This window comes from Neovison vison, chromosome 5 (genome assembly GCF_020171115.1).
Source record: "Neovison vison isolate M4711 chromosome 5, ASM_NN_V1, whole genome shotgun sequence".
Taxonomy (NCBI): Eukaryota; Metazoa; Chordata; class Mammalia; order Carnivora; family Mustelidae; genus Neogale; species Neogale vison.
This window is the reverse complement of record NC_058095.1, coordinates 101,177,907-101,192,336: the sequence shown is the minus strand read 5'-3', so window position 1 is coordinate 101,192,336 and position 14,430 is coordinate 101,177,907. Positions and strand designations below refer to the sequence as shown.

At 32.0% G+C, this 14,430-nt stretch overlaps 1 protein-coding gene across 8 annotated transcripts in view; it reads left to right on the top strand.

Moving 5' to 3' along the window:
- Positions 1 to 13,345, top strand: part of POSTN (periostin) — a 34,130-nt gene extending 20,785 nt beyond the window's left edge. The window contains exons 17-23 of one of the 8 annotated variants that reach the window (XM_044249621.1): positions 1,572 to 1,652; positions 4,625 to 4,714; positions 5,452 to 5,541; positions 6,436 to 6,513; positions 6,903 to 6,986; positions 11,531 to 11,572; positions 12,574 to 13,345. In XM_044249621.1, the coding sequence (XP_044105556.1) occupies positions 1,572 to 1,652; positions 4,625 to 4,714; positions 5,452 to 5,541; positions 6,436 to 6,513; positions 6,903 to 6,986; positions 11,531 to 11,572; positions 12,574 to 12,611 (503 nt within the window). In that variant the 3' untranslated portion in view covers positions 12,612 to 13,345. The remainder of the gene's footprint in view (positions 1 to 1,571; positions 1,653 to 4,624; positions 4,715 to 5,451; positions 5,542 to 6,435; positions 6,514 to 6,902; positions 6,987 to 11,530; positions 11,573 to 12,573) is intronic. The other 7 variants (XM_044249622.1, XM_044249623.1, XM_044249625.1 and 4 more) reach the window with 7 other exon arrangements.
- Positions 13,346 to 14,430: the final 1,085 nt, after the last annotated feature.

Sequence of the window (14,430 nt, the reverse complement as noted above, 5' to 3'; positions counted from 1 at the left end):
TCCAATTGTATGGGGGGGAAGTGCTCTATCATATACATTGTTGAATATGTAACAATTGAGGTAGAGCAGAATAAAATCAGTATTTAATCCCCAGTCCGGAACCTGTCAAAACTATTTAATTCTTCAGGAAAGCAAGATTGAAACAAAACTAACAACCAACTAAATATCCTGCACTTCAAGTTCCTTAATAAGAGGTAAAAACTTAAGGTAAAAGTAATTAACCCATTTTGATAGTAGAGGCAGAGACCTCGTGGATTTGGCCTTCATGGAAAAATTCTTCTTGTGGGATCAGTAATTGGATGCCTAGATTTGATATATTTTAGAGCTTCATAATTTAAGATTTCAAAATAAAAAATTTGATATGACTCAACCATAGTGATAATTAAGATCTAGACCCCGTATGAATTTTAAAAAGTTGAGATTTCAGAAGCCTGAGGTGAGAATGTGACAGAAACCCAAACTGTGCTAACATCTCATCTCTAAGGTGTCAACACAATCTGTTGTGATTGCACAGTTAGCTTTAGCACAGCCCCGCTATCTAATGGATCTATCTTTTAAGGCTTCTAATTAGAAATGACAAAAAGCCAGTAGCCCTGGATGAATGGCTCCAGAGGCACATTTCCAGTTTATCTATAAAACCAAAAGCCAAACCAATAGTTTGCTATTTTAAATAAATTCTGCATATTATTGTCTTAGTTGGGTCAATGACACACATTTAAAATATATACTTTTAAATTTAAAAAAAAATGATTGTGATAGGGGGTACCTGGGTGACTCAGTCAGTTAAGCATCTGCCTTCTGCTCAGGTCATGATCTCAGGGTCCTGGGATTGAGGCCCACGTCAGGCTTCCAGCTCAGAGGGAGCTTCTTCCTCTCCCCCTGCCCCTTCCCCTTTTCTCTCTCTCACTCATTCTCTCTCCCAAATAAATAAAATCTTTTAAAAAATGATCATGATATTAAAGCTGAAAATTAAAGACATTTTAGCTGATAACTTAAATACTGATCATATCATGTTTGTTGCATAGAGCTCATATTTGGCTGGCTGAAATTTATTTTTTACTTGTAATTATTCTGAACTATTTTTCATATTTTCCTTTCTGTATCACTGTTATCAGATGCATGAAAAAATATTTTGTCTTTGTCTTTCAAGTTTGTCTTTTGAGAAAGAATCCAACAATGCAATTTAAGATATTATGAATTGCATGAAATTAATCATGTTTATTTGTCTTCTGTTGCTATGCAGCCAATATTTTCAAGAAGTTCAAAAGAAGGTAAAGAGCTTTAGTGGTGCAGTTCAAAATTACAGATTTCTAGACAGCATTCTTCACTTAGTGTGCATATATTTCACTGGAACAAACCCAAGTCACTGGACTTTAGAGTACACCATCTGGACATGAGAAGATAAATAGATAATGTACCATGAATATTTCCTGTATCTGATGGCCTGAACATATTACTGCAACTTATACCTCAGTACCCAACAATGATTTAAAAAAAAAAAAAAAGAAGGCGATTTTGTTCAGGTTGTTTTTATGTAAACATCATTTATGTTCCACTTTCTATACTTTCAGCAACTAAAATTATAACCAAAGTTGTGGAACCAAAAATTAAAGTGATTGAAGGCAGTCTTCAGCCTATTATCAAAACTGAAGGTAAAAATCATGGTTCCTTTACTGTAAAAAAAAAAAAAAAATCAAATAATAGACTGATATCTATGAATGTATCTACATTCTTTTTGAAACTAACATGCTAAATATTTCTATACCAGTGGCATGCTCATGTAATTGCAGAATGCGGAATGCAAATTATTTAGCAAAGTAGATGGTGCATTCCTAATACTTTCAGTACATTTGCTTGTACTTGATTTCATTTGAACCTAATTGGCCATTGCATTTGCACTAGTACCCAGATAAATAAATAAGCATACAAACAAACAAATAATAAATCCTGAGCTTTTTTTTTGTTTTTTTTCTACTTCAGTTAGACTCCTTTTTTTTTTTTAATTTCTTTTTTAGTTTTATCTCCAATCTCCCCAAATGATTTCTTGTTATAAAAGCTCTTCCAAAAAGTGCAGGCATTTTTCATTCAATGACCTAAGAGAGCACTGAAGCTATACATTGATGAAAGAGTTTAAAATTAGAACCACATATGACATATTTTTAAATTAGACCACCAGAAACAGAAGAAGGAATAAGTATCTGGTGCCATGAGTCAAATCTTAGAATTATTAATTACAGTCCCGAACTTCTACACTCACTGTCTATTTTAGCCAACTCTATCCAACATCTTTGACGCCACCCTCGTTTCATGTATTTTAATTATTACCAAGGGTCAGACTTTAAGAATGATTTGTTTTATGTCTAAGCATCTTAATGGGGTTACTTGCCACAGAGAAAAGACTAACCTTTCTTCTCTTTTCTGTGAGAAGTATATAAATGGTCTTCTAAAAAAGGATAAAATAATGTTTTCAGTTGAATCTCAAAAAACTTTTAAATTTCTTTGATTTTGAAATTTCTTCTCATTCTCTGAACTGAGATGGCAATTTCTTGAGTATTTTTGTCTATTTTTTTAAAGGCAAGCCATGATTTACAACCAGATATTGGAAACTTGTGTGCAAAATTTATTTCCTAGCTAATTAGTCATCCATATTTAATTTCTTCTTGAGACCTAATATTGAAATCTGTGTTTATTAAAAAAAATACTTTACCTATGATCATTTAATTGCTGTTATATTTTGATGAGAACTTTGTGTCTTAAGAAATTAAATTTTCAAAAATTTCATTGAAATTTTTGTTGACAAAATGTTTCTTGATGATTTTAATAAAAAGTGATCAAATGATTTTTGGTAATACACTTGATTTTAACATACTCATAACTGTTTTAAAATTAGATCCCTAAAATTTTGTATCATCACTTGTACACAGTTTCTATAATCAAAATCATTCACATGTGCTCTTCTTATTTTCAAAGATTCCTACCTTTTCTTTCAAGCTTTTTCATTCAACCCATTTATCTTCTCAATCTTTGTCAGTGGGAATCTACTGTATTAATCTTTCTTCAATTAGGAACACAGTGAAGCATCAGTCCTACCTGGGTTCTTCCTATAAAGGGAACAGGATGAAAAATGGGGTCATTTTTATTGTTACCTATGTGTTAAAAAGTCTTCAGTTCAAAAACTCAGAAGTTTTACTTCTGTGTAAATACTGAAGGAAACCAATAATTATTGTGGCAGCCATTTATAATTGTCCAGCTCTAAGATTGCTACTGGAGTTTCCTTCTCATTGAACTTTTGCAGGTTCCTTGACGATTCTTGAATTCTTTATAAATGTATTAGGCTCTAAAACACAATTTTAAGATGTTTCTTATAAAACGTTTTCAACCAGATTAGAGAATTAAGAATAAATCAACTGAAATTCATTTCAACAAATACTTAATGAACATCTTACTACTGTGCTGGGCACTCTCTTAGGTGCAGGGAGTAAATATGAAAAAAAGATTTGATAAAAATCCCTGCCTTCATAGTGCATAATGAAAGAGGGTGTTTCTGAAATTTCAGTTTAGGCTCTTCCAAAGAAATGTCAATTCAGATGTTTTATTAACTCATTTCTTGTCCTTAAACTCCTTAAGGGTATTTTCCTTTTGAAATTTCTTAACCTTAAAAACCTGGCCTTGCATTTGATACTCAATATTCCTTGATCCCGTAGATCAATAGTAGGGTATGAAGCACTCCTTATTTGAAAGAACAATTGTTTTCACTATTTTAGATTGTTTTAGGCTAATTCTGGGTAACGGTGTACATTAACAATTTCTGGACAAGCAAATAAATCCTCTCAAAGATAAGCAAATACAGTGATATTCAACTGTTAAAGGGTGTTACAGTATGAGTTAAATGTACTGAACTTTACTCTCCTTCTCTGTGAAATAGTCTTGGTTAACTAATGTAGTAATCAGCTTTCTAACATTCAAAATGATTTTCTCTGGAAGTGAAATCATTTTGTAAGTCAAATGCAACATTTGTTTAACTCTTGCATTTGAAGGGCTGTTTAATTATTAATCAGTAAATGTTTGCATCATTTTCATATATAAGGTAAGTACTCAAATCCATTTTCCCATAAAACCTGAAATTCAGCATCTTAAATATAGACATGAAGTTGAGATTTCTTTTAATTTCAGTCTTATGCCCATCTGATAAAAAGTATATAATACTGAGTAGTTAAAAATTAAATTAAATTTAATAAGGACAGAGTAGTCAATGATACCAGTATAGTAAAGTAAGATCTACACTAGTTATCATGAGAGCAATTCAATTTCGTACGTACTGTATGATTCACAAAGTACATAATACCTTGTTTGATCCTACCTTATGACTATGAATAAATGGACGGATTTATGCTAAATGCTGAAACAGATGAAAGTAAATTTAGCAACACAACAATAGACTGTCATTTGTTCGCATAAATACTGCCTAATTTGAAGACAGTGGGAAATGTTTAAAACTGATTTCATAAAGCCTGAAACCACTTTGACATTTCAGTAACACCAAACGGTGAAATAAATTTCCTGTTCTGCGAAAGTTTAAGAACTGTTTTAACATGATAATTTGTCTCCTAAAACAATGCCTCAGGACCCACAATATCAAAGGTCAAAACTGAAGGTGAACCTGAGTTCAGACTGTTTAAAGAAGGTGAAACAGTAACTGAAGTGATTCATGGAGGTGCGTTATATGTATTCCTAAAGCCTAGTTAGGATCACTGGGATTATTTTGAAACAATGTTGGGTTAAATATGTTGAGCATCTCTTTTCTCTTGGCTTTTGTTTTATTTAAATTGTGGGGATATCCGTCTCATTTATGGGCTTTTCCTGCTAGGTGGGGTTTTTGTTTTGTTTTTGTTTTTGTTTCCTTCCAATCAGATAAAATACAATTTACCTTTAATGGAGTTAAAGTAGTTTTTAACTACTTGGAGTTAATTTATCCATTAAGTCACCAGGTCCAACAAAACTGTCATTACTGTGCATACGCCAGTGATGATTAGGAAATAGAATAACAATAATGTCAATACAAAGTAATCTATTGGACTTAGAAGAAAAAATAGCCATTGTGTTGAGATTGGCTAATAAATCACTGCTGAGACTGATGATAGGGCTCCCACTCTAATGATGTAGAATTCCCTGGATTCTTACTAACACTCATTCCACAGTCAGAAAACAAGTATGAGAGTATGACATGGAGAGTTAACTTGCCAGTTGGCTCTCTCCCTCACCCAAGATTCAGGACATAGCTCTACCATTTGGATATTTGTTGATCTAAATCTATTTGAGATATGTCCCCAAAATGATTATGATTGAATTCTAAGTGGTACTGTTTTGAGAAATATATTTAATCATTAAAATGTCTGGCTTATGTATCCTTAAGGGGATACATCAAATGCATTTTTCTTCCCCTACTTTTAGAGCCAATTATTAAAAAATACACTAAAATCATTGATGGAGTGCCTGTGGAAATAACTGAAAAAGAGACAAGGGAAGAACGAATCATTACAGGTAAACTTTGATTCCGTACATGGAACTATGCCTGAATTATAAGAGTAAAACCAAATCTTAAAATATCTCTCTCTATAAGAATCATGAGAGAAATTGACTAAGTCATTTTCATGATGGTTACTGAAGTTATTTCTTTTTGGCAGAAATAATATTATCCTAAATATGCAATCTATGTTTTTCTCTGAATTGAAATTTGTGGACAAATCTATGAGCATGTTTTTTACAATGCAGATTCATACATATTATATAATATTTTTGCTTTTCCATTTATCAATGAGTTAATAAATCTTAGAAGAAAAACCATTCCCTCCTTTGATTTCCTGTTTAGCTTAAGGTTTACACATCTACATACCAAAATATATGAAAATTGATATAAGACAACTGATCTCTAACTTTAGTAAGCCTCTGTATCAGTCTCTCACCAATGAATTAATTTAAAATTCTGAATTCAGGGGCACCTGGGTGACTCAGTGGGTTAAAGCCTCTGACTTCTGCTCAGGTCATGATCCCAGGGTCCTGGGATCAAGCCCCGCATTGGGCTCTCTGCTCAGCAGAGACCCTGCTTCCTCCTCTCTGCCTGCCTCTCTGCCTACTTGTGATCTCTGTCAAATAAATAAATAAAATCTTTTAAAAAAAATTCTGAATTCAGCTATTTCACAAGTATTCATTTAAATGAGCAGCAACTATGACCTGTGCCACCTACTTATGTAAAGTTCTATTGGAACCCAGGGTGACCATCCCTTTGTGTAAAGTCTATAACAATCATTCTCCTAGAATGACTATTTAAATAGCGGCAACACAAGTCATGTAGCCTATAAAGTCTATCTGCCCCTTTAGAGTGGATGTTTGTCTACTGGTATTTTAGACTTTTTTTAAAAATTGTCTTTCTTTCAGGTCCTGAAATAAAATACACTAGGATTTCTACTGGTGGTGGAGAAACAGAAGAAACTTTGAAGAAATTGTTTCAAGAAGGTCAGCATGTCTAGAAAAATAAGAATGTGACTTTACCTAAGTTGTTTCAAAGTCTAAAATAATCTTCGAGGGTTTTTATATATTTTCTATTCTCATTCTTTTGTTCAAATTCCATGCCAACATAGTAAAGATGCCCAAAGATAGAGAATGAAACTCAAATAACAATTACATTGCTTGTTTTATTAATATATTTGTTATATATTGTTCAATAACTTTCTAAGAAAAATGGCTTATCAAAAACAGCACGAAAACTGGAGAAAGAATCAAGTGTGGAATTCCAGAATCAAGTCTGGAATTCATTGTTAGCCAGATGCCATTATATAGCATATCAAGTGTTCTGTGTTTTTATTACATAAACCAATTTCTGCTATAAACATGTATCCTCTCAGAGGTCACCAAGGTCACCAAATTCATTGAAGGTGGTGATGGTCATTTATTTGAAGATGAAGAAATTAAAAGACTGCTTCAGGGAGGTTAGTAAAAGGGAAACAACTAACCCGCTTAACAGGTTCTGGAGACTGAGTTCTTCAACTTTTTAAAGACTGAACATTCAGGTTTTTCTTTTAATAAGGTTGAAAAAGACAACATGTTCTGTTGTCTTAAGAGATTGATTGGTTCACCACAAGTTTAATTAACAATAATGGAGAAATGATTACTAGTTTAAACAGTCTTTAAAAAGTTCTATGATATAAAACTTGGGGAGCAATGAATATTTTTTTCTTTGATACAAATAATCATAAGAATATTTTAAGTATCTGACAGGAGAATACTTTTTAAAGTAATAGTTGTTTAAAGAAGCCCAAATTGACATACTTTTTACATTTAAAAAAATGTATTCACTGCCCCCAGAACAATAATAAAAGGCATGTTTATGGGCTGTTTTTTTTTTTTTTTTTTTTTTTTTTAGTGCATAGATCCAGCAAAAAAACAAGTGCATTTAGTAATTTTCTTTTCCAAACTACATTCTTGAGAATGGATATCTGTTTCTTCTAACAGTTTGGGTGATAATCTATACCTGGAGATGGAATTTATTTTGCATATGAAATTAATCTTTAAAGTATGGAATGTTCTGTCTATAGCATTATAAGGACCTACTTTTAAAAGCAAAGGAGAAAAAAAAAGAATTCAAAATCTTAGACAAATTCTAAACAATTATTTGAAGAAACAGTAAATGCTAATAAAACATAATTTGAGTAATTGGCATTTGAATAAATGAACTTCTAGTTCTTTTTACTAGCAACAAAAGTATTTAGACGACAAATTGCTTTAGAGAAACAAGTATTGAAATTACTCAGAAAAATCAAATACACTTCCTGAAATATGCTATGAATTCAGAAACACAACTGCAGTTTGGTATTTATCCAAAATATCATCCTAGATGGCTTTTCTGCTTAAATTGTATCTCTACGTTTAAGAAGATGTAAATTCTCTTGGAACCATACATATTATAGGCAATTGTTTCTTTATTCTTTATTTTAACCTAGTTAAAATCTCTATATAGTGTTGAGACTGTTCAGAGATAGTAAAAATAAATAATTTTATTGAACCAATGATTGAATTTCCCCTCAAGAGAAAAATATGTGTCTGAAAAATACAAGATTTCCTTTCAGACTGCAGGGAGTGTGTGACACAGCCAGAGCCATAAAAGAACCAAGGTTTTCTGTATGATCTAATATAGAATTCACTCATCTACCCATGAATGTTTAACTTTCTGTTAGGAAAGCAGAGATATGAAGGAAGAGGGGAAGATATTATGAAGATTAAATTGAATTCTTTTTTTTTTAAAGTCCTTACCATAGTAAGCAGCTTTGTAGAATGGCATTGCTTTCTAGAGAATGAATCATTTAGTAGCTGTACATATATATATATATACACACACACACACACACACTGCTTTACTTTATTTAGGCTTCAACTTCAGGTAAGTATGTTTTCTTCTCTTTAATAAGGCCATCTTAACAAGTTGATGATAAACAAAGAATTAAGTACATAACAATAACTTCAGGCAAAAGAAAATATATCTGCTACAAGAATACAATATTCTAATTTAAGTTAATGAAATATTTCTTTAAGTCCTGTTTCTTTTATCCCAGAGGGTTGATTCCTTTAATTCCCAATATTTGGTTTCTCTGCATGTCTTTAAAGCATTAACTTTCACAATACCACATCGTAAGTTTTTATCAAAACATTTATAAGGTTTTTCAAAACATTTCAAGGGTTATTTTCACATCATAAAGACAAGATAAGCAGTAAAGTTACTAGTATCTGAACACTAGTTGGACATGGTACTTTTTTTTTCTAGTCCCATAAAATCAGTGGGTCATCACTGAGTTACAAGTGTCTATATCCTGAGATACTTATTTACAAAGAATCTGCTGTGAATAAAGGTCACATTATGCAAGACTGGCCTTTGTTCTTTCAGAATATAGATAATTGATCTCTATCCCAACTATAGTCCTCATCGCAAAGTTTGGAGTTTCCAATCTAGACTGTTCATAGTGGTGCATATAGTACATTTTCATGAATTGAACATATTCCTCAATTATTTTAGTCATGACTAGTAGTAACATGGCTATGTGGTCCTTTTGGTACCAATATTGTGATTCATCATTGAAGTACTTCAGAGCCCTTAACTCAAAAAATGTTCTCATGAATTTCATAGAACTTCACACTTATTTTAGGTAAGGCTACATTAACTGAAACTACTGAAGTAATTAAGGGAGAATATCAACCTATAGAGAAAGGAACAAAAAATGCCATTTTGGATGATTTTGATGTATCTGCCAATATAACATGTAAAGCCTGTGTGGAGAATAGGGATCAGCTTGTAGGTGTGGCTTTTGATATGGGCTCCAACTCAAACTACTTAAGTAAGTTGATTCTTTCTTTGCTTTGGTTTCTTCATCTGAAGACGAGAATGCTAATGTTACCTACGTCTTAATGAGTTAATGTATGGAAAGCACTTGGAATAATGTTCAGCAAATACAAGCTCCCAGTAATGTGAACTATTATCAGTATCATGGTCAGTTATATTTACATAATAAACTTACATGAGATAAACTTAAGAAAGTAATATTTTACACCTAATTTAAATTTCTGAGAGCCATATAAATATTCAAAAGGCTTATAAATAACTGGACTGAAGCATTTGGGATGTTTCATGAAACATTAGAGTGGGTCATTTGTGTGGGATCATTCATATGATCGGTTTATCTTGCCACATTTTCTTCTCCAAGCATAACCTGATACAACTCTTATTTATTTTAAGACAGCCACTGGGGACAAATCTGATTTTCTTCACTTTATTTAGGCTTTCTTCTAAATATATATTTTTGTCACAATTAATACTTCTTATTTTACTAGTACCATAGCAAAACAGTAACAAATTAATAAATTATTTAATTGATGTTCATTAATTGGATGCCACCAAGTTTATGAAAGAATGAGTGTAAGTGATTGTTTTGAAATGTAATGTTGTTAACACTTCTGTGGCCATATTTTAAATTATACTATAATTGTTATTTGGTGTTTAATAAGTCCATTATAAGGGCACCTGGGTGGCTCAGTCGTTGGGCTTCGAACTTCAGCTCCAGTCATGATCCCAGGGTCCCGTGATGGAGCCCTACATCAAGGTCCCTGCTCAGCAGGGAGTGTGCTTCTCCCTCTTCCTTTGCTCCTCCCCCAGCTCCTTCTCCCTCTCTCTCCCCCTTACACTCTCTCAAATAAATAAATAAGATCTTAAAAAAATTAAAAAAATAAGTTTACTGTAAATAGTCTAAGTCACTGATGAAAGATTGGATCCATCTTTTCTTGACTATATTTCATAAGCCTTCATTTTGCTATCAAATAAACCTGAAGTTAATGAAAATATATCAATTAGAGCATATTCTATAATAATCCTATCTCAAACTTTCCAATCTAATGAGGTTTTCTACAGTTCTGTATTATATTATTAACATAATATTATAAATGTTTATCCATATTATATTTTGTGTGAAAAAAAACATGTTGGAAATGCACCACATGGAAACAAACTTATTCAAATATTTTAAAAATGTTTCTTGGTGACATAAAGCCAACATTACTGTTGGTGGTAGTTTCTTGCTTTCCTTTTTAACAGAATTTCAGAGAATTGAAAAAATGTATATAATAGAAAAATTTTGACCTGATTATTGTGTATAGTTAATCTATAAAAGCAAGAAGTAAAAATTTAGAGAAAAAAATTTAAAGGTAAGCAGAAAAATGAAGTTACTGTAGAAACCACATTTATTCCTTGATCTTAAGCATCTGATAGCTGAGTGAAAATGTGAATTAGGTCTTCCTGATGAGTTAAAGAAAAACAAGGAATTGGGAAATATTCTGCAACTCTAACAACAAAAAACTACAGTTATGAAACATTTGATATTTGTAAATAAGAATGCTTTTATTATTTTTAACTAGTTAATTTTATAAATGGTTTTGTAGGATTAAAGTTAAATTTGGGAGTATGTTGGCACACATTTCTTGAATTGTGTAAAATTATATTTCTAGCATTATTAGGCTGATGCTATTTGTTGTCCTCATGTTCTGCAAGGTAATCATGAACTAATTCACAAGGAGAATTTTAGGCAGAAGTCTGATACATCACAAATAGGAATAACCGGAGAAATGACTGGATATCTCTGAGAAGATGCTTCTGCTAAACTTTACATAATGTTAAATATCCCTTTATCAGAAAGCAATGCGTTCTATAAAAAAGGTGAAAAGTCCTGTAAGTCACTTACTCCATGCAAAAATGACACATTGTGTGGGACTCCAAATGCCATAATGAAACAATGTTTTGCAAATAGGGAACATTCATAATGATTATGGAAAACAATTGTCTATGGCCAATGAAAAACTCTCACTTTTCTAAATGAAAATCTACATATTTAAGTGATGCTTATCTTAAAACTTTATGCTTTTCCTTATTTTCGGTCTCCTGTCTGAGGTTAGCCATAATTTCAAAGTATTTCTAACTACAACTATTTAATTTTAGACACGCCTGTGAGGAAGATACAAGCCAACAAAAGAGTTCAAGGTAAATGTATGGGATACATGTCTTATTATGTTAAGAGAAGCCAAAGGATAGGGTTTTAATATATTTTATTGGACTTTGTTGTCTTTTAGGGAGAAAAGTTAGCAAATTTGAGGCAAAGTATTTTGATAAAAATCAAAAAGGAATTATTTATGCTCTGCATTATTAGTAACATCTAAGGATAACAAATGTTAAAGGAAAGGCAATTATACACATGCAAACTGCTAGATTTTTGGGTGCACTGAGGTAGACTCAAGTAGCGTTAAGTTGAAAAGCTATCCATGAGTTTGAGCCATGCAAAAGCTGGTTGCTACTGAGCTTGAGCTCTCTAAACATGTTATTATTTGAGATCAGACTACAGTCTGAAACATAAGCAAATGAATACACATAAAGAAAGTTATTAATATAACTTTATATAAAATTTTGATATAATATGCAAGTTATACACATGTATGTATCACCCATGCACCATAATTTTCTTCATAACTGTAGTTATGTGCATTTTCTAATCTTTCACTTAGGTTATCTTGCATTCTAACACATTAAATTATCAAAGATTTTTCATGCAGAACTTAGAACAAATTATAAATTTGGAATTTATAAAATAATTCATATTAATAGTCAAAAGAAATCACAAGGCATTATAGACATATCTGATTTTAAGCCAGTCCCATACAGACATTTGAAATTAAAAATCAATTGCACAAATAATTTCTAACTGAAGGTTTTATCATAGAGTTCTTCTAAACATCCTAATCCATCCAAATTTTTAAAACAACTAAAATCCTCAAATTTTAAATTACTATTTTCATATATTTTGATCAAAAAATAACTTTGATTTTATCATCATAAACAGAGGATATGATTTGGAAACATAATCTAATGTTTATTACAATAAGAAATGATGGTCTTTAATAAATATAGTCATGCACAGAATACCACATTGTTAAATTCTGAAGTTTTATCACATTTATAATTTATGCATTTTCCTTTCTTCCTATCAGGATCTAGAAGACGATCAAGAGAAGGTCGTTCTCAATGAAAATTCCAGCAATCAGACAACAAAGTTTATTTGACCCTAAATGAATAACCTGATTTTAAAAGAAAATTATGAGAGCCATACTGACTTCAGGAAATGAACCACCAGCACAAAAAAGCAATCACTGAACACTTCTGAATACAAATCTCATTTTTTCTTCTCTGAATGAAATTGTGGGGTTAATCTCCTGTAGGATAGATACTGAAGGAAATAGAACACCTTACATACAGGTTTTTATATCTTGAAATTTAAAATTCTGGCTAACTTTGGAGTCCACCAAAGAAAATTCTTGTCAATGGATTTATTACGATTTAAATCTCATATTCCGTTGAGAAGATTGAGCCTTGAATCTAAGAGACAGATAAAATGTATGCAAGCAGGTACCTCTCTTGAGAAGCTAAGTTATAAAAATGGGTGCTCAGTATTAAAAAATAACAAAACTTTTACTTGGAAAGGCTTTGCACATTTCTAATACAATGTGGGTTTACCAGTAAATTATGTTATTTCTACGACTAATTTTGTACTCTTGAAATGTTTGTCATATGCTTTTTGTAATACATATTTTTTATCTCAAACATTTCAATAAAACATTTTCTTTCAGTTATAAACAGAAATACTTTAAATTGGGTAGTTCAGAAAACTCAAGGTTAAAATTAATAAGTGGTTTGGACTTGGGAACAGGATTTTATACCTCTTTTTTTTTTATAACAAATACTCATTAAAGGAAATTGAATGAACTTAGTGTTTCTTGAATTTTTAAAACTCTTATGTTATATAAAGAATCATTCCACAACGAAGTAATCATTAAACTCAAATGAGTACCTAATATAACTCAGAATCGTGCTAGCTTGTGAGAATCTAAAACACGAATCAGTTACTGTCCTCAAAGAATAAAAAGACAAATGTCCAATAATTCACAATGCACCATGAGCTGTAGTAGAATGAATGGTACTACACAACTACAGCACTCAATTTTTCCTAGGCTTTTGCTAGATACAGAAAAAGCCACAGAGATGCCCTTAACAGAGACTGAAGTTAGAGTAATGTAAGACTGAATGTAAGAGTCCATTGCATGGCAAAAGAGGGGGAGACAAATATTTGTTTGCAGAGAATGGTAAAGAGATCCGTTGATCTAGTCAGATTTCAGCAAGTATCAAACATCACTTGGTCTAACTGAAATAAAGGCAATCAGGGAACAGAATCCATACTGAGGAGAAAGTGATTGGTAACAGTATAATAAAACTGTACCATGCTTATAAAACTGAGGAAGGCCAAACTGAAGGTATCAGTCTGGATCAGAGATGTCCAGCTTGGATGAGAGACTTAGTACTAAAGTACTACTAAAGGATCTAGAGATTTTTTTCAGTAGGTGAAAGCACTGTGTCTTTGAGATGCGATCGGGATGAGGAAGTAAAATAGAAAATTCTGGCAGTGACTCTTACTGAGGGAGTGCTCAAAAGGTTTGGTTTTCCAGAATGCTTTCTACTCTGGGTCAGTGGTGAGATTTATGTGTAACATTTTAAGCCCTACCCAGGAAGCAAAATGTCCTAGCAGCTCACTACTCCTATAGAGCGTTTGGGACTTCATTCTCAACTGGAAGAGTGTAGCCATGATCATCCCAAAGTGATTCAGAGGAAGAGGTTATTCTAAGGTGATACTGATAGAATATACTATATAAGGTGGTACTGGTAGAATATACTAAACCATCCTCAACAAAGACAACCATTCCAGATGGCATGTTGGTCATGATCCTCTAGAAGATCCCAAGATAATTACATAAAACAAATAGGTTGGCTTATTCCTTTAGCACCCTTTCAGGGTA